We start from the raw sequence: 25,880 nt of genomic DNA, 5'->3' as shown, positions 1-25,880 counted from the left end.
CTCTTTAGTGTTTTAAACCACGAATACGATATTTTCTACCTGAATCGAATATTGATTTATTTTATATATAAATTTTCCATTTATTCTAATCAATCATTTTACAAATGTACTGTAATGTGTTCGTTATCCGAATGTAAAAATCTATTGTAAAAGTATGTGTTCGCAAACCGAATTGTTCGTTAAATTCAATTATTTATTTAATATATTTATTAGCCACAATTATGACAAAAATAGCGCTTAAACGTGGACTTTCTTTCCAGATTTACTTAATATTCCTACTGAATTAATTACATGTAAAATTAATTTATATAATTCTTAACAATTTCAATCAATTTTATTTACATAAAATCTTCAATTTACTTCTTTTTAATTATTACAATATTGATTTTATATATTTATTTTATTTTTTTAAACTTTTTGTATGATTATTACAATATTATTAAATATTAAAAATGTATTTATTATTTATGTATATAACGTATAGAAAGGAAATAATAAAACATAATTATTCTAAAAGCAATTAATATATTTGTTAAACTGTTTAATTGAATTATGAAAGTAAGTCCTGGCCTCCTTCATATGCTGGGCAATATTAAATAACACCCCTCGTGTCCTGAATGGAAATTTATCATTTTATTAAGAAAAATTTACAGTCCGGTCTTCTCCATAATAAAATCCCTCATCCTCGCAACACGGGTGTAGACTCCAGGGTGGCTGCGTTCTCCACAGTTTTTACCCCAAGAAACGAGTCCTACTAGTTTATCGTCAATAACCAATGGACCACCAGAATCGCCCTATAATCATAATCAAATTTACTTCAAGTGTTTATAACCTGTTATCAAAATTGTTTGGATATATCTACAATCGATAAGAGGTAAATAAATACAGGGAATTCTCACTTGACACACGCCTGCTTCCAATTCTCGATTCCCAGCGCACAACATCCTTTCGGTAATTTCAGCATCTCCGTAAGCCTCTTGACACTCCTCTTGGTTAAAGACGTAGACTTTGACCATTTGCAAGACGCGGCTGACGGAGCCGCCTTTAACAGTAATGCCCCATCCAGTACCAATGGCTTCTTTTCCCTCCGGAACTTCTTCATCTAAATCTGGTAGTGCTATTGGTCTTACCGTATTACGAAACACCAAGGGCTTCACGAACTTGAGAATAGACATGTCATAATCGACGATCCAAGTATCGTACTTTTCGTTTTGATAATACGTTGATAAATTCACAACTTCACCTTTCGAATTTGCTGTTGATGATCCAACTCGAACGCTCAAATCCTCAATGCTCACTCTGAAAGTGTATTAAAGCTGTTAAGGTTACTTTTAGCTTTATAATAATTACCCTTCGGTACAATGGGCCGCCGTAAGGGCGTAGAACTCGCTAATAAGTGCAGCCCCGCAAACGTGGGCACCTCGGAATTGCAACGATAATTGGTAAGGGTAATCTTTAATATCCGCATCTGCTCCTCCGACGATTCTGCTCAGATGCAAATCGCCTGAAGGGTATATACAAGATTAAAACTGAACACAAAAGAAAAAAATCACAATTCACCTGATGCAGAGGCTATAAATATTAGGTACAACGTGAAAATAATCGCGCACATTTCGTTTGCTCCGATGGCAAGTTAATAAAGCTTATCGTTCGTTCGACGTTCCAAAAAATATTACATTCCCTTTATTTGCTTCCCCAGGGATAGCGAGATAAGAATGTCAATTAATAAAAAAAAAGTGAAATCGAGCAAATATTGATATAAATTGAATTCCGAAAAAGCGAAATGAATTTAATGCTGGTAACAAAATAAAAATGAATCACACAGAAATTGCTCCGTCGGGCAGAAGCGTTCGATAGGATAAAGAAACAATAAAAAAAAAGAAAGAAATAAACAAGAAGGGGAATAAAAATACGGCAGATTTGCTCCAATTTATTTCATAAATTACAGGCCGGTCGTGTCTTCGATAAAGTCCCTGACTTCAGATATGTCTGTGCAGACAGTTGGATAGCCGAGGTTGCCGCATCCGAAGGACAGCGAGATAACGCCGATTAGAAAGTTGTTGCTTACCATTGGTCCTCCGCAATCGCCCTAAAACAACGCGTATTTCTGAAGAGGGGTCGAAGGGTTAAAGGTTGCATTTACCTGACACGCTTCTCCTTGAACGCACATCATCGTGCTCTTTAAGAAGCTATTCCCATACGCGTTGATGCACTCATCTCGACCCAAAACCGTCATCTCGACCTGCCTCAAATTCTTAGCTAATTTCCCTTCGAGACCGTCGAGGCCCCAGCCAGTAAGTAACCCAACCCAAGCCGGTGTTTCATTCTTAAGAGGTAATTGGATCTTATTTACAGTTGGCCCGAATTCGAGGGCTGTTCCTAATTCGAGGACAGCGACATCCGCTTGAAATGTCAAAGCGTTATAATTAGGGTGGCGATAAATTGCCTTCACGGCTACCAAAACGCCTCCGGAATCCCTCGACCCTGAACCAGCCCTCACCTTCAAGTGATTTACATTAATTCTGAAAATTGCATTCGCATTTATTGTAAAAAATGTTTTCTTTAAAGAAAAATATACCCTTCAGTACAATGGGCCGATGTTATGGCGAATGTTTTGTCTATAATTGCTGCACCGCACAAATGGCTCGAGTAATACTCCAAAGACAATTGGTATGACGCGTCCTCAATTCTGACTTCAATTCCATCCACTATTCCCAATGCCCCATTTGCAACTAAAAAAATATGTAAATCATTAGAAAATATAAAGATTAAGCTCAAAATTGTTTTGTATATTATAAACTAGTTATATCCATTTTTTAATAGGAAATCTTAGATTTAAATAACTTGTTTATAATATATATTATTATTAGAAAGAAACTACATTAGAAATGAAATAAATCACAGAAAAAAAATTGAAACAACTTCTTTAATCCAAAGCGACTTCATTTCTTTGGCTTTGTCACGATATAATCTGTAAAAGATTGATAATACAAAAGACAGAAAAGACAAATGAAATAATATACATATAATTGGAGATGAAATAAAATATAACTACTTTACTTTTGTTTTCATAAATAATTAAAACCAATTTTGATATGAAATATATACATTAAAATGTTATTACTTATCAAATTTTAATTACACATCATTCAATAATTTTATTAGTGAATCATAAAATGATATCAAATTTTAGTTTGAGTCATTAATAAATAATATTTATAACAGAAAACTTCCATATTATCATTATAGTATAAATTATTTAACTTTTAATATCAAGCAGAAATAGTTTGAGTACTTGGATCTTTGTATAATTGTTTCTTCGCTCAGGCACAGAAGAAATAGGTTTACAAACAAAGACGGCGGCGGAGTTCGCCCCTCGATACTAAGCTTTCTTTGCAAACTCAAACACGTATTAATATGCTCCCCGATTTACTTTGAACTTGCCAAATATGTACTTTGAAACCGCCACGTGCCAGATTTCACATTTAGACTATTGAAATTGCATCTGCTTGTGGCAACGTTTTCCTCATAATATTGTGGGATTAATTAAAATCTCTTAAGTTCTTTAAGCTAAGTAAAGCAATAAAAAAATATATTGAATACTCACAGCAAATGATTGCAACAAATACCATATGATGTCGTTTCATGTTTTGAAATCACCTATGACAGTTAATTATTAATTTATTGCTGTGCTCAATAAAATTTCTTAATCCCATTCTTATCGAGAAGGAGATACGTGAAGAGAATATTTGCGTTTCAAGTGAAAACAAAAATATTACAAATTGGTGCAATCATCCGAATGATAACAAAATAATGAATCAAATCGAAAACTCGTGCTATTTTTTAAATGCTGATAACATTCTATTTATATATAAATCTATTAAAACAATGATTAGATTGTTTGTATATTGCTTTTTTATAGTAATTTATTGAAGTATATTTTGTTGTGTAATATTGAGAAATTAGGTTATCTTATGTAGAGCTATCTTATTTGTTGCTATTTATAAATTGTTATGTCATGTGTCTAAGAAAATGTAGATCTAGTAATGTCTAATCTAATAATCCTATTATGCAAATTTTGGATTACAATTTTGTATACACATTTAATTAGTTTGCTAAAAAAAGTTTCTAAAAAATACATGTCTAAACTAAATGAGTCATTGGAATTATCTTAATGATGCTACTGGGCAAATCCTAGGAATGGATTATGTAAATTTGATTTGTTAATCTTTCACATGAAAACATACTTAAATTGAATGAGTCATTGTTTAAAATTATACAGAAATACAAGTTAATGTAATCAATTTTTCTTCTTCATATTGAAGTCCCTTTTAGTAGGTTTAAAATCGATTAGTATGGTATTAAACAGTCCAAGATATTGGACAAACCGGACTATATGAGTTATTTTTTTAAGCATAATAATGGATATAAAATTGTATCCATTTACTGTTTACTTTTGAAACATTTTGTGTATAGTGAGTGATGTAATCTGTATAAAAATAAACATAATTCATCCATTCTGAGACCTCTTTTTTGTGTTTAAGTAATTTAAAACAGAGCAATATTAAAGAAAATCAGTTATAAATATATCAGAACTGTTACATAATCATTAATTGCAATTTGTTAATAATATATAATATACAATTTTTTATAAATTTGTTATTACACATTTTTTTTTGAAAAATATTGTATGCATTGATTCTATCCTATCCTGTGATTTAGTACAAAATTCGTTTAAGACGCAATGTCGTAACTCAAAGGAATCTTTGAATACCGGAAATTAATGAAATAAGCATTCTGTCGGATAGGTATATTGTATATTATAGTAAGTACACAAGTTCTATCATTTTTGAACGAAGTTTCATATATCTTTTCTTATGTATTCATGTTTGGCCAATAAATTATTATTATTTTATTAAATACATTTATTAGTTTCATACTTACATCAGGATTAAATTATTGTAAGTATTATTACTATGAAGTAATAATTTGTTTTTATTCGTATTATATTTGAATTTAATTGTCGAAGTTGACCTTCCAGTTATTCCATTATTATATAGTGCACATTTCTGTAGGAGCAACGAGGTAAATCATAATTCTGATATTCAGTATGCTGATACTGATACTGTGAATGAAAATACAAAAAACTGATATCAATCATGTCTATAAGGAGACTAAATCAGGGATGTATATACACATTTCATTGCACGCATTTAATAAATAGGTCATTCTGACCCATAGATTCTTGTATTTATTATTTGTTCGTAATAGTTAATGGTTAAATAAGGGGTGATTTTATAAAATGTCCAAATTATAGCTGTCTTTATTAGATAGACATCTACTTCTGAAGTTGAAGGGTAAATGCCTATTATTGATAAAAATAAAGTGGTTAACTATATATGTTTTTGTCATCGATTTCAAAGTTTAATGGAAAATGTTGATTCATGAAAGATGTCTGTTGTATATAAATAAGTCTTACTAATAAATATCAATTATATAAGAGATGCATATTAGAAAGGCTTTGTAAGAGTATTTTGAAAAATGATTTAAAGTGATGGACTTCATCCATATTATAGTCAACTTTTGAAACTTGATAATAAATAAAGATTAATTTGTAAAATATCCAAATTGCGGTCATAGAAGATGGACGGTCATAATTTGAAACCTATTTCTGCAATTTGATTGAAAATGTCTATTATATAACGTCACACGCAGTTAATAGAGAAGTCTTATTAATAATCTCATGGAGTAATAAATCTCAGTTCAAATGATGCAATTCGAGCTTCGATTCAGTGTAGAGTCTAGACTGAGAGAGAATAATAAGGCGAAGATCGTTTGTTCTATTTCGGCTGGAATTAGTAATGTGCCGGAGCTTATTATTAAATGAGGGAGGGTTTAAAATTAGAATTTAAATTTTCATCTCACACTTCAGGCCAACCCTCTAAGAACTTGGCCAAGAATGCGCCGGAATAGGAGTTAGCAATGGAAGGGCAATTTCAGGAGATTTCCATAATTCATCTCGGATTCAATTAAACGGCACCGATGGGTGGATTTCGGGTTCTCCGCTCCCCTCCGAACATATCCACCAAGACTGATTGATTCCGTACGATTAAATCGTATTTTATTGCTTCGGAACACAATGGACCCATTGTGCTACCCCAGACGCATACATGCTCACACGATTACATCCCCACAAACCATACAAAAAAAAATAGAAAATTAAAAACGCCTTCAATAATTGCTTTCACTTCATAACTGACTAGGAAAATCAATGAGGTATTTAAGATGGTACAAACGAAGCAATTTATTTATGCATACATAAAGCAGACGAGTTTTGCATTTTCGTTTCAAACGCAATTTACATTGTGCTTTGTGACATTTTTGGTGCCCGGAACAAATGAGATTTTTATCAGCGGAAACTGGGGGTTGCTAACTAGATGAAGCGTATTCTGTGCTTTTAATTTATGCGACATGGAACAAAAGATGCTTTGGTTTGGTGTATCCTCCACTCCAGGCCGACATTATTTAAATAACAACAGTATCAAGACTATACATAGTCACTCTATAATCCTCTAAATCTGGGCATTAGACTAAATTAATGACCGTTCTAGTTATGGATGCGAATTATCTCAGCCCGATGAACACATTTTATAAGCTGATCCATTTCTTCAGGTTGGCCACGTTCGTGTAGATTCCTGGATATCTACCACATTTCATATCGAATACCGATAGACCGAGAAGTGTGTTTGAGGATACCAGAGGACTGCCTGGGTCAGTCTGAAAAGAAAGTGTCTTTATCCAATTTGCAAGTGTTTATAGTATTTAGCTCTTACCTTACAACCGGTTCTTCCTACAGTATTTCCGGCGCAGAACATCCTGTCAGTGATGTAAATGATAGATGGAGCATACAAATTCTTGCATTGAATTGGAACAGTCATTTCCAAATCCACAGATTCCAATAAATCAGATCCATCCTAAAATATCAACATTTAAAAATTGAAATTTTATTGTTCTAAATACTTCTTATGGACTTGTTAATAGCTAAACGATCATTAAAAAACATTTTGCTTCTATCACACTTCTTAAATAAAATCATTTAAAATATAAATAAAGAATGATAATTACTATTAAACACGTTCATCAAAAGTTACTTACAGTAACACCCCATCCAGTTAAGGTGGCATGGCTTCCAACACTTGGAGCAACAGTTCCGGTTGGTAACTTCAGGGCTTTGATGTCCTCATCAAAAGTGAATGGTACCTTGATGTGTACGACGGCTATGTCGTAATCCTTCCTGGAGGTTGTATACCTTTCATGGGGGACTATCTTTTCGACGGACTTGACGATTCCACCTCTTCTAATAGAAGGAGATGCTGCCCTGACTCTCAAATCATCAATATGATATCTAAAAATAAATAATAATATTACTGTTGATGTATACAAACATTTAGAAAAATAAGTTACCCTTTCATACAGCTAGCCAATGTCAAGATCAACTTTTCAGAAATAATTGCTCCGCTGCAGATGTGTTGAGATACCACCTCTTTCTCAACCAATGATTTGTATTCAATCGATACTAAGTAAGGATGTTTATCGCCACTACACTCAACATAGCCTGTAAAAAAAGTAATTATAAGAATTTATTTAATGAAATATAATAAATTATAGTCATTACTAAGAAATTATTTATAAAAGTACAAATATATCAAAACCGTCTTAATTAAAAGATTTCAAATTTCTATATTTCAAATTCGGTGATATTAAGTCTCAGTATTTATAATCATACATAATTTTGTTTATCCATATATTTTTGTATCTAAAACCTATATTCTAATTTTACAAATTTATTCCAAAAAACTTGTTTGTAAAAACTGTAAATCCGTTTTACCTAGTTGAATACATATCTATAACCGGTTTTGACATATTTTCTTTTTAAAACCGGTTTACGAATTTTATACATAAACGCTTTTAAAATTTATTATTTATATATTTTATATATATATTTATATATTTTAGCATCTATAACCGGTATTCAAATTTTATAAATATATCAACAAAACAGTTTATAGGTTTTAGGTTGGAAAACCGGTATATATTGAACATTTATCAAAAAAAGACAAGTTTGTAAAAGGTCAAATTCATTGAATGTTAAAGTATATGTTAATTAAAAGTATATTATTTACATTTTTTTACAATTGTGGCTAATAAAGATTATTATTATTAATATTTACATATATTTACATACCAATTAGAGCAAGAACAGCAATGATTAGGACCCTCATGTTTCTGGTTTGTTTATGAAGCAATTTGTTTTTGCTTTGCTGCTTATATAACGCATGTTCGGGCGATAGACGGGACCAAATCACGTCGAAGATATGCTTTAATTGGAATCCAACAAGGGATATATTACATTCTCACTGTTTGTTTTTGTTTTGCCAGTGTTATCGGACAAATTAAGGAACGTTTAATTGCACGACACTTGATTACACGTCACATGATTGTATTTTGTTGATGTTGTTGAAAATTTCGATTGAAAACAGTTCATGGAAATTGTTGTTAGGAAAATTTACATTTCTTGTGATTCTTCGAAGTAACATTACGCGATTTGTATAATAATTTATAGCGATTTCATATTTTTGAAAAGAACGACGTGAATATTTGATACGAAACGTATCGATTAAATGCTGATAATGTATCTTATCATAGTAAATAATAGTATTTTTAAAGCACTTGAAAATCTTATACTTTTTATGTTAAATAAATTGCAATAATGTGTTGGGTCGTTTAATTTTACTTTTATATATTTTTTTATTTTTGTAAATTTCTTAACTCCATAATATTCATATTTAATTATAATTTATTTATTAATAATTTAAATATCAACAAATTGTTTTATTTATAGAGCATTCAAATGCATGACAAAAAAATGTATTTTATACAAATTGACAAATAGTTCCTAATATAAAATTAACATGATTATCTTTTTACACGATTTATAAATAACACGATTTGAGCAAATACGTAAATAATGATTTAATACAATTTTGACGTAAAATAACAATGAATATTATTTAGTTTAGATTTTTTTTCTTTCAAAACAACTGTAATAACATACATGTTATTTTACATGATTTTTAAATAATACGATTTGAGAAAATAAATAAATATTTTGTTATAATACATTTTTTACACTGTGGATACGAATTATCAATGGAAAAAAATTAAATATTATTCATTTAGAAATTTTGAAATTTAGATATTTTTTTCAATCAGGTCTACTGTATGACATATATTTGTTTCTTAAATAAATTACACAATATTATCTTTCTAAAGGGTTATTGAACAGTTTTGCATCATTTAGTAAGTACAAGATAGTCTAGAATGAGTAATTAGTATATAACAATGCTTAAATAAAACGATTATGTTATCATGTATAAATAAGTTTTTAATCTTTATAAATCTGAGATTTAAATGTTGTATAAATAATAAAAATAATAATGATTTGTTATGAATAAATAAATTTATTGTAATGAAGATTTTCATGTTTGCCCTATAGATCATTAAGTGGGTATTCTTAATTCACTCCAGGCCGACATTATTTAAATAACAACAGTATCAGGACACTACATAGTCATTCTATAATCCTCTAAATCTGGGCATTAGACTAAATAAATAGCCGTTCCAGTTATGACTTCGAATTAGCTTAGCCGATGATCACATTTTATAAGTTGATCCATTTCTTCAGGCTGGCCACGTTAGTGAAGATTCCTGGATATCTATCGCATTTCACATCTAATACCGATAGACCGAGAAGTGTGTTTGAGGATACCAGAGGACTGCCTGGGTCAGTCTGAAAAGAAAGTATCTTTATCCAATTCGCAAGTGTTTATAGTATTTAGCTCTTACCTTACAACCGGTTTTTCTTACAGTATTTCCGGCGCAGAACATCCTATCAGTGATGTAAATCATAGATGGAGCATACATATTCTGGCATTGGATTGGAACATGCATTTCCAAATCCACCGACTCCAATAACATAGATGCATCCTAAAATATCAACATTTAAAAAAAATAATTTATAGCTAAATGATCATTAAAAATAAATTTATTTCTATCATATTTTTTAAATAAAATAATTTAAAAAATAAATAAAGAATGATAATTAGTATTAAAGACGTTCATCAAAAGTTACTTACGATAACACCCCATCCAGTTAAGGTGGCATGGCTTCCAACACTTGGAGCATCAGTTCCGGTTGGTAACTTCAGGGCTTTGACGTCCTTATTAAAAGTGAATGGTTCCCTGATGTGTACGATGGCTATATCATAATCCATCCTGGAGGATGTATACTTTTCATGAGGTACTATCATATCGATGGACTTGACGATTCCATCTCTTTCAAAAGAAACAGTTCCTGCCCTGACTCTCATATCAACAACATTAAATCTAAAAATAAATAATAATATTACTGCTGATGTGTACAAACATTTAGTAAAATAAGTTACCTTTCCGTACAGCTAGCCAATGTCAAGACCAACTTTTCAGAAATAATTGCTCCGCTGCAAATATGTAGAGGTATGAGCTCTGTATCAATGACTGCCATTTGTTCAATCGATACTAAGTAAGGATGTTTATTCTCTCTACACTCAACATAGCCTGTAAAAAATAAGTAATTATAAGAATTTATTTAATACAATATAATAAATTATAATTATTAATAAGAAAATATTTATAAAAGTATAAGTATATCAAAACCGTCTCAACAAACACACACAAATTTCTTTATTTCAAATTCGGTGATATTAAGTCACAATATTCATAATCATACATAATTATTTTTTCTATATATTTTTGTATCTAAAATCAATATTCTATCTATATACCTAAAACCGATTTTGACATATTTTTTTTTTAAACCGGTTTATGAATTTTATACATAAACGATTTTAAAATTTATTATTTCTATAAAGCCGGTTTAAAATGGTTTTAGATGTTATCTTAGTTATATTTTTTATCATCTATAACCGGTATTCAAATTTTATAAATATATCAACAAAATGGTGTATAAAAATTGATTGAAATCTTTTCGGTTGGAAAACCGGTATATATTAAACATTTATCCATAAAAGACAAGTTTGTAAAAAGGTCAATAGGATTAAATGTTAAAAATATATGTTAATTAAAAGTATATATTTATTAATATTTACATACCAATTAGAGCAAGAACAGCAATGATTAGAACTCTCATGTTTCTTGTATGTTTATCAAGCAATTTGTTTTTGCTTTACTGCTTATATAACGCATGTTCGGGCGATAGACGGGACCAAATAACGTCGAAGATATGCTTTAATTGGAATCCAATATATTACATTCTCTCTCCTTGTTTTTGTTTTGCCAGTGTTATCAGACAAATTAAGGAACGTTTAATTGCACGACACTTGATTGCACATCATATTTTGTTGATGTTGTTGAAAATTGCGATTGAAAACAGTTCATGGAAATTGTTGTTAGGAAAATTTACATTTCTTGTGATTCTTCGAATTAACACTACGCGATTCGTATAATAATTTTTAGCGATTTCATATTTTTTAATGAACGAAGTGAATATTTGATACGAAACGTAGCGATTAAATACTGATAATGTATGTATGTAAATAATAATATTTTTAGAGCTCTTAAATATATTATATTCTTTATGGTAAATAAATTGCAATAATATGTTGGGTTGTTTAATTTTACTTTTATATATTTTTTTATTGTCTTAACTCCATAATATTCATATTTAATTATAATTTATTTATCAATACTTTAAATATTGTTTTATTTATAGAGCATTTAAATGCATGACAAAAAAAATTATATAAAACAAGGACAAAATTACTTCCAAGTACAAATGTGTATTTTAAACAAATTTGAAACTTTTGAAAACTTTTTTTCGTTATTTTTTTTCTAATCTACTTATATTTAGTTCCTTATATAAAATTAACATAATTATCTTTTTACACGATTTATAAATAACACGATCTGGGCAAATACATAAATAATGATTTAATACAATTTTGAGGAGAAATAACAATGAATAAAATTGAATATTTTTTAGTTTAGATTTTTTTTCTTTCAAAACAACTGTATGGATATATATTTTGTTCCTTAAATAACATACATGTCATTTTACATGATTTTTAAATAATACGATTTGAGAAAATAAATAAATATTATGTTATAATATATTTTTTACACTGTTCATAAGAATTATTAATGAAAAAAAATGAATATTAGTCATTTTGAAATTTAGTTAATTTTTGCCATGAAGTATATGAATAATACTGTAAGACATATATTTGTTTTTTAAATAAAATATACAATATTATCTTTCTAAAAGGTTATTGAACAGTTTTCCATCATTTAGTAACTAAAAGATTGTCTAGAATGACTAATTAGTATATAACAATCGTTAAATAAAACGATTATCTTATCAAGTAATAATGAAAGTTTATAATCTCCATAAATCTGAGATTGAAATGTTGAATAAATAATAAAAATAATAATGATTTGTTATGAATAAATAAATTTATTATAATGAAGATTTGTATTTGGCTGGTAGATCATTAAGCGGATATTCTTCCTTCGAAATTGCTATAGTTTCTTTCCTACTTCTCTTACAGTAACATACTATTATGATAATAATGATAATTAACAATAAGCAAGTTGAAGCCACTGGAATGTAAACCCAAGGATTCAACATTATATGTCTCTCGTTGTTTCTAACAGGATCCAGGACTTTCAGACTTCCGTGCATATGTTGTTTAATCCAAGGCAACAGTTCCTTGACATTTGCGTAAATTCCAGGGAAATTAGGATCGGCGCATCCAATACCAAACGAGACTACTCCGACCAACGTTTTACCGTACACCAAGGGTCCACCGGAGTCACCCTAAACATTCCACCCTTAACTAAATGATGAATTATAATTAACGTTAATTACCTGACAGGCGTCCGCTCTAGCCGGTGATGAGGCACAGATCATCCTGTCCGTAATCTCATTCCTATGTTTATACTTATTCTTACAAATATCATGGTTAATGATCATCACTTCTGCACCTCTCAAGACTTTTTCCGGAGTTTCAGAATTTTCCTGTAAAACCATTAAAGTTATATATATTAAGTATATTATATGATAAGCCTACATCGGTGACTCCCCAACCAGAAACGAACACGTTTGTACCTGGAGCTGGATAGAAGTCATCTTCTGGTAGTTTTACCGGGTTTATCCTTTCATTGTACTTCAACGGATATTTCAGCTGAAAACTGCTAAATAAGTAATAAGTTCAGCCCGGTTTGCGTGCACTTGCCTTCAGAATGGCTATGTCGTAATCTTGCGTAAAAGCGTTGTACCGTTCGTGAGGGATGACAGTTTCCACTTCAACCAATTGACCTCCCTCCGAGTAAATGGAGGATCCGGCTCTGATGCGAAGATCATTCTTACGTTCCCTAAAATATAGAAGAATATAGCTTCAATGAATATTTCAGAAAATCGTAGTTTTACAAGATGCAATGCGTGGCTGTAATGATTGTTTTCTGGGACACAATTGTCCCGCCGCAGAAGACATTTCCCAAATGCAGCAGCGCCACCTGGTATGTAGCGTTAATTATCTCAATTCTAACACCGCCGACGACTTTAGGCTCAATGTGAATGTCCCCATCAACTACAAATCACAATCCCGACAGGTTAATTGTCTTGACGTAATTTAAATATTTATTACCAATAGAACACGCGATCAGAATGAGCACTAATCGATGCATTTCGGAAACTTACTAAATAATGCAATTGTATTGATACCGTAGCAATAATATCATTAATATTATCGGCAAAGATAATGAGATATGTGAATAATGCCTGATTAGCTTTGCAAAACCAAGGCAACATTATTTTTTTGCAAATACTTACACGAATAAACTTGATACACTGATGATTGAGATGTTACCCACTATGATCCCTGAGCCGATGATCTTCGAATGCCAAAACACTGAAACCTGGTAAGGATTTTCGTCAATCACTGCGACTTTTCCCTTGATCACTGTCTCTGTGAGAGGCGCTGAAACCCGACCACCGTTATTATATAACCCAATAAGAATTAATAGCGTTACCAAAAATCATTAGAATCGACAATTGTATTACGGCCATTTGTTGCGCAGCGGAGCGGAGTGAAACGCGGTTCATTTCATTAATTCAGCTTATTATTGTCGGTGATAGTGGATTTTATCTAATTTGAATTCGGAATCGCATTGTCTCTATTTGATCTAATTGTTTGCCAATACACGTCAAAGTCTACGGCACAATAAATTTACGTTTTGTTTTTCCAATGGGAATAACAAATTCACCAGAATTTTGGGAACGTAAACATGCAGTAACTAATAATTACTTTATTTATTAAAATTGCTCGGATAATTATTGGAAATGCTTTATAGACTTTAGTGATCTATAGAACTATATGTACTGATACAGTCAGATGAGATAACAGTAAAAAAATGCCAATATACGAAACAAATTGAAAAACCACGTCAAATTGATATTACATTTTAAGTGCGTTAGTCATTTTTGCTTATATCTAACGCACGCATCTGAATAGGCACGAACAAAGGTGCAACCTTAATCATTAAACTAAAAATATTTGACAGTGCAAGAGATACAACGAATACAGCAACACCTCGCATATTTTCAGTTTGAAATTTTGTAAATAAACTATAAAATTAGTATACATTTTATTTAGTTTCTTTATTTTTAAGCATCAACGATTATTCTGGTTTAAAATAGTGCGTGATAATGGCGGGTATCTTATACCCGCACTATGCGAGGTATAAGATACAATTAAAAGAAAACTGTTTTTTTTTTAATTTTCATAGCTTAATTAACTATTTATTATTCTAAAACACTTCATAACTATGTAAACCAGTGTTTTTCAACCTTTCTTTTGTCTCACGAAGATTTGTACTTTTGTTGCATTATTTTTTTTAATAATTCAATAAATGTTTGAAAAACACATTTATGCACTCTATTAAATTTTTTGGATATGAAAACATAGTCAAGTCAAATTTATTATTTTGGGATTTACGAAATATATTTTTTAGTATTTAAAACAATTTTACTTTAATTAACATTCAAATAATTAAATCAGTTTTTTTTATAAATAATTAAAAAATATAATATTTTATTACTAATAATTCAATAAAACTATTATTGTTGTATTTTATTCGCGGACTATCAAAACAATGTTTTCATAGTTAGGCAAGGTGAGTCATATGCATATGATGTTAACTTGTGTAATCGGTTTACTCAATATCCCGGACTAATCAAATAATTTAGTTCATTGATTAGACCAGTTTCACAAAAATATAACACAAAAAAAAGATTTGACTATATAGTCAAAGGACAATAAAACATTATTTATGTATGAAAAAATTACTTTTTTAGAATTTTTATTTCGTTTAATTTAAATTTTGTTTTGATATTTTCAAACTAAACTAAAGGAATAAAAAAATAATTATTAGAATAGTCAATTATAAGAGTCCTTTTAAAATAAATATCAAGTTTTTTTTTTATTAATAAACATTTTTTTTAATTAATTTGTTTTTAACATTAATTGTACCGAATTTCCAATAGATGATGTTAATGTCTGTTGGCCTCAATCCAAGGAAGCAACTTTGCAACATTAGCATAAACTCCTGGATAACGAGGTCTTGCACATCCAAGGCCCCAAGAAACAATACCATATAAGGTACCATCAGCGGCCATTGGTCCGCCAGAATCACCCTGCAATATATAATAAAATCCATTAGCAGTATAACAATAAAGGTACAACCACACTACCTCTATTAGTATAAGTAGCACGTGTATTTTAATAAGCTAGTGTATTTGTTCACATTATAATGGTTTATCAGACGTAGTGTGATAGCACCATTAAAAAAATCTATTAATATTGTTTAGTATTAATATTGGCACCATAACATGTACATTTTTATTTAAATGTATTTAAAGAATATTAATTAATTCCCTTTTACCACTTTTGAGAAATACATTTTTCATTATGAAACTTGTAAGTAAAAATAAGACATAATTTAAGCTTTAAAGACAGTATTTGAAACACTTATTTTTTACTATACACATTTAATACTTATACTATAAAGTTTCTATATAGTTTTTTAATTTTGGAAACATTATTAAAAGATTTTGTTGAAAAATGAATGTTTTTCTTTAATTTCAAACTTCTGTGATTTGTAATATATTAATTTTGTTTGCTACTATTACTGAATAAAATAAAAAAGTATTTTAAATAATTATTAACTATAAATAAGTACTGAGAAATATATACTTTATTTTACAAAAAAATAACATAACAATTTCTTACCTGGCAAGCATCTTTGCCTCCTTCTTCGATTCCAGCGCAAATCATCTCAGGTGTGATCATCCCACCGTTTATAGCCCTACATTCATCATTGCTGAGAGAGTACAATTCCACTTTCCTCAAGAATTTTTCAGCTACGGATCCTCCTTCCTAAAAACAAAGACAATCTCGATTCTCTTCTCCGCAATTTCTCTATTTGTAAGTAGTTAGTTATAAGTATTCATGGATAAAGACTCGATCCTTTGTTTCCGTAAATTTAATGTGGGAAACGTTTCAGTCGTAAATATAAAGCTTTGATAAAAGTGAGGTGAGAACTTACGAAAGTAACTCCCCACCCAGTGACGACGACTTTAGTGCCCGAAGGAAGGTCTTCAGTGGATTTCGGTAGATTAATCGGCGAGATGCTCTCTTTAAACTGTAAAGGCTTTGCCAACTGAAACCAACGTTTTATACTATTTTCTGCAGGAAGCGCGCAATATTGTTGAAAATATTACTTTCAGAATGGAAACGTCATTATTAACAGACATGGGATTGTACTCTTCATGCTGTCTAACTTCGGCGACATCGATCTTTACACCACCGACGTTGCTGGTCGTGGTTCCGGCTCTCACAGTTAATGAACCATACCTGAAAAATCCAATGATCTTGGTAAAAGGATGAAATGGAGAAAGACTTGTCCTTACCCATCAGTGCAATGGGCAGCGGTGATCACAGTGTTCTCATCGAGGATTGCACCTCCGCACATATGCGAATGGAAGTACTCTACTGAAACTTGATAAGGGAATTCCTGGATGGTGGTCTGCTCACCGCCGACGATCCTTCCACTCGGAATCCTTCCTAATCCGGGTCAAATAAAATTATCATAATAAAATTTCCAGACAAGCTTTACTCGCGACCTGCATTATCGTAAATTCGGGTATCCTGTCTATAAAACTCACCGGCGGTTGCGACCGTCAAGAGACAGGCAAGTATAAAGTAATTGACGGACATGTCTATTGAATTCACCATCGATTCTAAATAAAACGAACCAACACTGTTCAACGAGGATATTTAATGAGACAAAAATAATGATAAGATACTGAGATAACATTATAACTGGATCAGTACCAATCAAAAATAACAATTAAATTTATAATCAGCAAAAATCTATTTATATATCTGCAATTCACTTTATTTTGAAGTGTTTTAAATACAAATCTTAAACATAAAATTATTTATATTTTATTGTTAATAATTATAGTTTCTTTTACAAAATTTGATCTCTTTAAAAATTTAATGGGTCTCGTAAGAACAGTGTCACCACGTACCAAAACAAAGAACTGGTAAAATACTCTACGCAATTGGATCGCATTACAAGTACAAAAATGTTGCGCAATACCTCACATAATTATATAAAATATGACTTAACTATGTAAAAAGAAAATCATAAAAAATACTTTTTGTACAAATACAAATAACTTTCCTAGTTAAAAATCGACAAATAAACACAAATTTGTATAAGACAAGAAAGTACAGGTTTAGATTTTAATATAATAGAATCATACATTTTCTAATTGATTATCAATATTTTAAATTTATATATTAATGAATTAAATATAATGCTAATTTGTAAACATTTTGTATTATATAATAGATATAATTTATCAACGTAAATTTATATTTTAATCCGTGAGATGTGTGATAAAATATTTCCTAAATTTACTTTCATATTGGTATTGAACTAAGTATTCCAAATAACCATTATTATAAATGTAATGTTAGCATTCATCTAAATTACAGTAATTCATCAAAACCTAACATTCTGGAATTAAGTCCTTTATTTATATTTTGCTATATGCCAGGAAGTGAAATAGGGCTTTGTGAGTGAGCTCATATAAATTCCATGGTCGTTCAAGTCTGCAAATGTTCCAGTTTGATAGTTACTAACTTCTGAACGTGGATGTGTGCGGCCTGTACATGCATGTAGAATATGGCCACACGACCATAAATATTCACCATATTTATGCGCCCATTAAAACTTAGTATCGCACGTGAATTTAGGAATCCGCACCCGAATCATAGATATTTTTCTCCAGATAGAAAAATCGGCTTGTTCCTTTTTCATTTCCATTTTTGCACATTTATACATTTTCTCTTCTTTTTTTTCGCTCGCACGAAACGTACATTTGCACAGAGTTCATTCAACGATGCCGCTGATTATGTAATGCACTCGAGTTTTCCGGCGAGAGAAACGGAAAACTTCGGGCCGCCGGGCTCTCGCAACTTCAGTTTTCGCGAGGCAAGAAGTTCTAAGTATTGTGATAATACAAATTTAGAACATTTAAGATCGTGTAACTTTGCTCTTCGGGCTCCAAGATCATTTAATTTTGCATTATATTAAGGCAAAATTATAAGATTACATATTAACGTTGTTAATAAACGAACTTAATTGGAATTCTTCAAATGCAGGTATGCTAAAACTCTTAATAATTTACATAAATATTAAGAAAATCTTTAATTTTTAATATTATCACAATGCTTAGAATGAAAGATTTATTTATTACAGATTTTCTCCAGTTTTGCATCAATTCTTCATTAAATCCATTTACGTTTTTTTAAAGACTTGATATTTGTGAATTCTTATATAAAACTATAATTACAGCCTCAAAATGTTGTATTAATAATACAGCCATGGTCAGATATCCCTTTTTTGTTAAAATATATATATTTATTTTATTTTTTTTTATTACGGTATATGTTTTTTTTAATTGATGCAATAAACATTATTATTTTAATACAGCCAATAATTTCAAAGATTTTTTCAAATCCTCAAAACCCGATATTTCCCAGGAAAATTATAAAGGAATTTAATTATTTTTATTGAAACAAAACATTATTTTAATTAATTAAAAAAAATAACAAGAAAACATTCTGTGTTTAAAAACAAATATTTAAAAAAATAAATTCTACTGAATACAAAATTAGAACAATTTAAATATTATGAGTATTTGATATTACATAATATTTGGTTTGAGGAACGTCTCAAGGTCATAAAATCATAGGTCGTTCATTTCATCTCAATATCAGCTACGGAATTCGCGATAAAAATACTTGGTTTTATTTATAAACGATTTAAACGATGTAAACAACGCAAAAAATATAACCTTCACAAAATTAAAAGTATCATCACAAAAATCGATAATTGAAAAATACAAAAATCATTTTTTATTTAATGTTTTTATTTAATAAATATTAGAAAATAATCAATAATGATATAATTAGTAATTATTCTGATTTTGTGAATCTTGTTTTACGAAATTACTTCGTTAAACAAAACATCAATTGTACAAATACTATAGCCAGGAAATGCTTCTTTTAGGACCATGGAAAATGTCAATAAACAATAAACTCATGTACAAATTTCTACTTAAGTATTGTTTATTCACTTATTTCCAAATAAATTAATGTTTTCAAACCTTTGCGGACTTTGTTATATCAAAGATTCGTTATTGGAGGTAGCGTTAACCGAGATATTTTAGACAGTTGCAAAAGCTTTGTAACTTTCTAGTTATATAATGTACAGTAAATTCTTCAAATAATAATAATAATAATAATAATGACAGGGTTTATAGCAACACTCATAATTATTAACATAAAAACTAAATATTAATATTTTATAGTTTTACAATGAAAACTTTTATTGTAAGAATTATACAATTACATAAATGATTACAGACAACAATTAAATCATTGCAACAGGCTTTTGTATTGTTATTGACTATGTTAAATTTACTATAACAAGTTGTTAAGTTTCATGAATGTTGTCAAATTTAGAGTATAGAATCTTCTCCAGGTAAATCAGTAATAGCCACTGAACATGGTAAGATTAGTTTAGATTATATGGAAGTTTAAATCTCGCTTTAAGTCTTCGCCATGAAACAAGAGTTATAAACTGTTGACTGCTCCGTCGGATTAAAATGGTTTGTATTATTGCGTGAGGTTTACAGGTAACTCTAATACGGGCGACTGCAAAGGATTAGGATTGTTTAAATGTGTGTTTTTTTAAAGGACGAGTATATTGTACAAAGCCTCCACATCGTAATATTTTTTTTTTTTTGGTGAAAGGCAGCACTAGGAATATTTTTTTATACTTCCAACCAAGCTTAATATTCTTTGCATTTTAAAATATGTGCATAAAGCACGTCAGAAAGAGGGATTAGTTAACTTTTATAATAAATGTGTTGAACACGATACGATATTTTTTCGGGGCGTGTGTCGTTTTTGGGGTTAGGGTTGGAGTTGGGGTGGAGAGGAACGAGCCGGCAAAGCAAAGCTTCCAGTAAGCTCGTAATCAGCGGGATTAGGAACGGCCATCCCTGTCTCAGTGATATAAATTCGCCTCCTACATATTACTGCATAACAGGTTTCTGTTTTCCTCGTCCCCCATCCTTTTTCCCTCCCTGTCACCGGCTGCGATCCTGGCGAGAATTAATTGAATTCCCTCTTTCTCTCCCTACCCTTTTCACTATCTTTTACCTCACTCTCCCTTCCAGTGCCTCCCAGAAAATAAACCCAATTAAAATAGAAATTAACTTCGGATTCTCTTCTAGGTATTTCGCGAAAATAAATACAAAATGGGACGGTAATTGGACGGAAAAGTTGGATTAAAAGTCGCGGAATAAATCAGAGGCATTAACTGTTGGATGGCACCGGTAGGAACCGGAGGAACATCACCTGGGTCCGCGGTGAAAAATTCCCAAAGCATAATCGTATTCACGACGTCAGGAAATTCGTTCTTATTCCCAAATCCTGCGTCACGTCTGCTCCTGCATTTTATTTGATATAACTCAAATGTAAATCCATTTAAAGTACACGAACTTATGACATTTTACTGTTTACTACTACCAGTATCGTCGCTGTGATTGGGGACCAAATCTCACAATTTTTGGCATTGATCAGAACCTAAAGAACTGTACTTCTAGAACATCTATAAATCTACTTTACTATTTTATTAACAATTTTTTTTTAAACTTATTTAAACAAACATAAAAATAATTATATATCCACTTATATGAATAGATATTGATAAATTTAAATCCAAAGTATTAATAAAATTTACAAAATTTGATGTTTAAAACAAATAGTTCAAATATTATTATGATAGAAATCTTTAATTTGTATATGATTATTTTTTTTAATTGTTCAGTAATTCAAAATATTAAATTACAAGCTTATGAAATTACAAACTTAATCACAAAACTAATGTTAGAAGTATTGTTAAAACAGAACATTTGTAATTAACTTTTTATTACATGACTTTCTTAAAAATGCTGCATCTTGTATACATATATAAAGTCGTGATCCAATTTACATCTGATTTTGTAGATATGTAGTTTAGTTGGTAAAAAATATATAGTTACACATAGAAATTCCAGTTATTTATGTTCAAAATCGTAATTTAATATAGATATTTGTAAAATGATAGTCTAAATTTTAATTTGGAAATAAACTATTTATAGCGTAATTATTTGTGGCCGTGCTGATCAAATTTCTGAATTACAGCAAATAATACAAATACTTCTGCAATTCCCATCTAAAAACAAGGAATTCAAATAATATTATTACATAAAATAATTTATAAATTAATTCCATAAATGGTGAAAACTAAGAAAAACACTAAAACAAGAAAAAAATCATAAACATATTTTGGCCTAATTATTTTTAATTCTAGTTAATATCAAGTACCCAAAGTTAGTGAATAATAATACTGTTTTTTTTTATCTAAAATACTAAATAATTAATTGATTTAATAGTTACATGCATATCTTAAGTAAAAAAAAATATTATTATTTAAATAATTACAACTAAATAAGTTATTAAATTGATATGTGTAGATATTATAAAATTAACTTAAATAATGTTTTTATTTCTCCGTACAAAAATGTGCATGAATTTACCAATTTGGTATATACATACCTCTTTGTTCACAGTAACGTACAGGATGTTCATATCAACGTACACTTTGACGTTGTAAGTAACTTAGATAGATTTACAAATTTCAATATCAATTCAAAGAGATAACAATCCATACTGAAACTAATAGAAGACAAATACAAGTATATTTTGTATCACTTGATAGTGGGACCAAAATTCAATGGATAATTGACAAAAAAAACAAAAATATTATGGATATTATTTAAGCGTTAATATCATTGACATTACATTTATCGAAATTTCAACATATTACATTAAAAAGCAAGTAAATTACAAATAACTCATTGGCAATAATCAGAACTCAGAATTTCTCTAACAAACTGAATTTTATATATCGTGTTAACTATGTTAGAGCGAAATCAAGTTGCTAAAGTATAGTTTTATTAGAGTGATATATGTAATAAAATATATAGTCTGACATCATTGTACGTTCATATGGATATTTGTAAGTTACTTTGATCATTAAACATACATTTGAAAATGTGCATTAAATGTGAGTTTACTGTATATTCATATATTTTCTTTCCAAATCCTATGTCAGGGTTATTCATTAAGCTCAGATCCTGCTGGTTATTTAATGGAACGCAGAATGCTGGTTACGCTGCACATGTAAATATCTATCCAACGTACGCGAACCGCAAACTACACAAATTACACATTGCAGGTACTTAAACATTGGACCCTGCCACCGCCTCCGGCCCCTGGATCTAATTCACGAGCACACATACCCACGCCCTCCAAACGTGCCCATCCTTTCAGATGCCCACCAGCTTAGCTTACGTTAGGTAATCTAATCTTTTCCTCTCATCCATCCATCCATCATCCCTTCAGCAATTGACTCATTTTAATTAAACTATTTACTTACATGCCACTTGGTAGTCTGCACTCGCTGCACGAGTCTTGAATTAATGATGCTGAAACGTTCGATTTATGTTAAAGTACAACACCACCTTTGTCTGCGAGCTTTCGGAAAGGGGGTATAAAGTTACATTGTCTCAAATCTCCTTGTCATTGCGCTCGAGCTCGCTTGTTAGTTTTCAGACAATACTTGTAGATTATTAATGGGCGGTGAAGGGGGTGCGCCGCACACCGGGGGTAATTAGAAGACGCCACCCCACTAAGATGACATCTACAGACGCCATCATCCATCGGACTTTTAAGTGATGAATATTCCAGGCATGAGAAACGGAAAGACAAACAAGAGAAAGTCACTGGGATGCGAAACGAGGCTCGTCACCGACTCGCAGAGGCTCACCTATTCAAAACCATCCCTATAGTTTTAACAATACCTCGAAATGAAAACATATTTTCTTCAATCCCTCGGATCGCAACTCGCGTTTTATTAAAAAAAAAACGAAAAATACAGTAAGCTCGAGTTCCATCTCATATACTCTGTTTTAGAAGGAAAATATCAGCAACAAAAATATCATAAAGATACATTTCAGGTGTATTAAGTATAATAACAAATATAATTAATTCGATGTTTGCTAAGCGATTACTGAATTAAGAAATTGCTTAAGCTTCATTTAACCACTACCATTAGCTTTCAAATGTAACGACAATTGTTATCGACCAAATAACCGAATTTATGTTTGTTGTCCGTACATAAAAGTCTTTCGCGAAGAAAGTGTTCGTTATGTGATTTCTTTGCAGTACTATTTGTTAAACTATTAACTTCGTTGGGCCATGTTGGTTAATTCAGTCAAACTACTCACTTACAAATTACATTATAGTCAAGTTAAGTAATACATCGCATAGTGCGGCTTCGATTAGTATGAATTTACTACAGTCTGCTTTGAAAATTTCAAAACGAGTAAAAAAGTTAGTACATGAAATATTGTTTTTATACATGAATATCCCGGACTGTTCAAAACCGTACTAATTGAGGACTTTAAAAAGAGACTTATACAATCAAGTCAACAGTATATCGTATAGTCCCGCTTCGATCAGTATGGATTTAATATAGTCTAGTTTAAATATTTTAAACAAAGTAAAAATATTAGTACACTAATTTTATAATTTTTTTTTTTATATAAATGATCGTTTTTCCCTTATACACCACTGTATTAGTGTCTTTTTGTGAGGAATATATTTTGTATATATTTAGTTCCTCAATTAGTCCGGTTTTAAATAGATCAAACCGATTATCCGGACTAAGAGAGGTATTGCTGTATATTCTACTATAAAAAATAAATAATGTATATAACATTATATTGAGTATAACAAAATTGAAAGTATTCAAAATACATGTATATTTTCTTTCATATTATATTTATGTAACACGGTTTTGCTCTAAACTATATGTATGTAAAAGGAATATACAAATATTGCATGTAAATGATTTATATATTTCCACGGTTAGGAATGTAGTTTTATGAATAATTTAACAAACCGCACGGCACGAAATGGATGTAATTCGAATCGCGATAAATGTCGAAGAACCTTAAGAATACAATCAGATTTAAAAAGAAATATAGAAAAAAATTGTACAATGGGACAGAAATAGTAATTGTTACTGAAATTCTATATACATTTTATATTTTCTTTTTCTACCTTCAAATGATCATTGTTGTTGGGGTGTGTAATTTCGATGTTTGCAATCTACGGCCTCTTTTCTCCACCGATGACTTTTATTTGTGTTATTGTGTGTGTGTGTGTAATAAAACCGTGAGCTTTTCCACGAAGCTACAAGCTTATTGTAATTCAGCGGTCAATATTTCCCTTTCAATTTGTACCTGTATGTGCGTGGAAAAGCTTTTGTATATCCCACGCAAACAATGCACGTATACAAAAGGTAAATGTAACAAGAACTCGCCGGAATTATTTAAACAGTTTTCTTCTATTCCCGTACACATCATTAAATGAAACAATGCAAATATTTAACATGATCTATATGTTTCGGTTACTTGCATATTTCATAACCTTTTATACACATGTGTTTATATCTTATATTTGATAAAGAATATGTTGAAACCACTTTTTTTTTCATGAATTCAATTACAAATTTCGGGATTGAAATACATCAATACCTTTCAATGCGGATAATTTGTTCCGCAAATATCCACGACGCTTTGAAACCGGACTAATCGAGGACTTAACTGTATAAAAATAAACTGTATAAAATGAAACTTCATCATAGTTTACTGTATAATAAAAAATAAAAAAGATCACTTGTGAATAAAAAACATAATATTATGTTATAGAATTTATTAATATTTTGTCAATTAGAATGCGGACTGTGCGAGGTATTCCTGTATGTATACATATTAACATAAAAATACAAATTTTCTAAATAATCTTTATTTTCAGAATTTAAAAAAAATCTTGCAATTGATATAAACTGAATCTAAAATCATACATTTTTCTGAAAATTAATTACAAAATTAAGTGTAGAAATAAGTTTAATGAAACATTCACATTTCTTATTTAATTATATAATTAAACCTATTATACAGTATTAATTTCACACTTACACCTATAAATATATGAGTATTTTTTTTTACA

The 25,880-nt window shown here is 30.1% G+C and overlaps 4 protein-coding genes across 6 annotated transcripts; all 4 read right to left on the bottom strand.

Moving 5' to 3' along the window:
- Positions 1-545: 545 nt before the first annotated feature.
- LOC108557474 (trypsin-4-like) lies at positions 546-1,710 on the bottom strand. Its single transcript, XM_017913994.1, has 4 exons — positions 1,561-1,710; positions 1,351-1,504; positions 900-1,299; positions 546-794 (listed from the first exon to the last, which is right to left on the bottom strand). Exons 1-4 carry the CDS (start codon positions 1,610-1,612, stop codon positions 648-650), a joined length of 753 nt encoding a protein of 250 aa, XP_017769483.1. The 5' UTR covers positions 1,613-1,710; the 3' UTR covers positions 546-647.
- Positions 1,711-1,929: 219 nt separating this feature from the next.
- LOC108557476 (trypsin-2-like) lies at positions 1,930-3,655 on the bottom strand. The gene is made up of 4 exons (XM_017913996.1): positions 3,608-3,655; positions 2,579-2,732; positions 2,144-2,522; positions 1,930-2,089 (listed from the first exon to the last, which is right to left on the bottom strand). Exons 1-4 carry the CDS (start codon positions 3,645-3,647, stop codon positions 1,943-1,945), a joined length of 720 nt encoding a protein of 239 aa, XP_017769485.1. The 5' UTR covers positions 3,648-3,655; the 3' UTR covers positions 1,930-1,942.
- A 2,624-nt stretch (positions 3,656-6,279) lies between these two features.
- Positions 6,280-11,310, bottom strand: LOC108557477 (trypsin epsilon-like). Of its 3 annotated transcripts, none has more exons than XM_017913999.1 (5): positions 11,212-11,263; positions 7,465-7,615; positions 7,156-7,405; positions 6,834-6,974; positions 6,280-6,777 (listed from the first exon to the last, which is right to left on the bottom strand). In XM_017913999.1, the coding sequence occupies exons 1-5, from the start codon at positions 11,246-11,248 to the stop codon at positions 6,649-6,651; spliced, it is 708 nt and encodes a 235-aa protein (XP_017769488.1). In that variant the 5' UTR covers positions 11,249-11,263; the 3' UTR covers positions 6,280-6,648. The 3 variants fall into 3 exon arrangements, with proteins under 3 accessions (XP_017769488.1, XP_017769487.1, XP_017769486.1); XM_017913998.1 differs by lacking the exon at positions 11,212-11,263 and adding an exon at positions 8,246-8,368; XM_017913997.1 differs by lacking the exons at positions 6,280-6,777; positions 6,834-6,974; positions 7,156-7,405; positions 7,465-7,615 and adding exons at positions 9,502-9,850; positions 9,907-10,047; positions 10,197-10,446; positions 10,506-10,656 and having other exon boundaries at positions 11,212-11,310.
- A 1,195-nt stretch (positions 11,311-12,505) lies between these two features.
- LOC108557455 (transmembrane protease serine 9-like) lies at positions 12,506-17,421 on the bottom strand. Its single transcript, XM_017913961.1, has 12 exons — positions 17,300-17,421; positions 17,087-17,240; positions 16,898-17,030; positions 16,723-16,836; positions 16,407-16,553; positions 15,671-15,811; positions 14,149-14,227; positions 13,949-14,096; positions 13,353-13,491; positions 13,188-13,301; positions 12,986-13,135; positions 12,506-12,934 (listed from the first exon to the last, which is right to left on the bottom strand). Exons 1-12 carry the CDS (start codon positions 17,409-17,411, stop codon positions 12,575-12,577), a joined length of 1,791 nt encoding a protein of 596 aa, XP_017769450.1. The 5' UTR covers positions 17,412-17,421; the 3' UTR covers positions 12,506-12,574.
- Positions 17,422-25,880: the final 8,459 nt, after the last annotated feature.

Source organism: Nicrophorus vespilloides, unplaced genomic scaffold (genome assembly GCF_001412225.1).
Source record: "Nicrophorus vespilloides isolate i.1.1-1 unplaced genomic scaffold, Nicve_v1.0, whole genome shotgun sequence".
In the NCBI taxonomy this organism is placed as follows: Eukaryota; Metazoa; Arthropoda; class Insecta; order Coleoptera; family Silphidae; genus Nicrophorus; species Nicrophorus vespilloides.
Note: the sequence above shows the minus strand (reverse complement) of the source record. Positions and strands in the feature narration are given on the sequence as shown.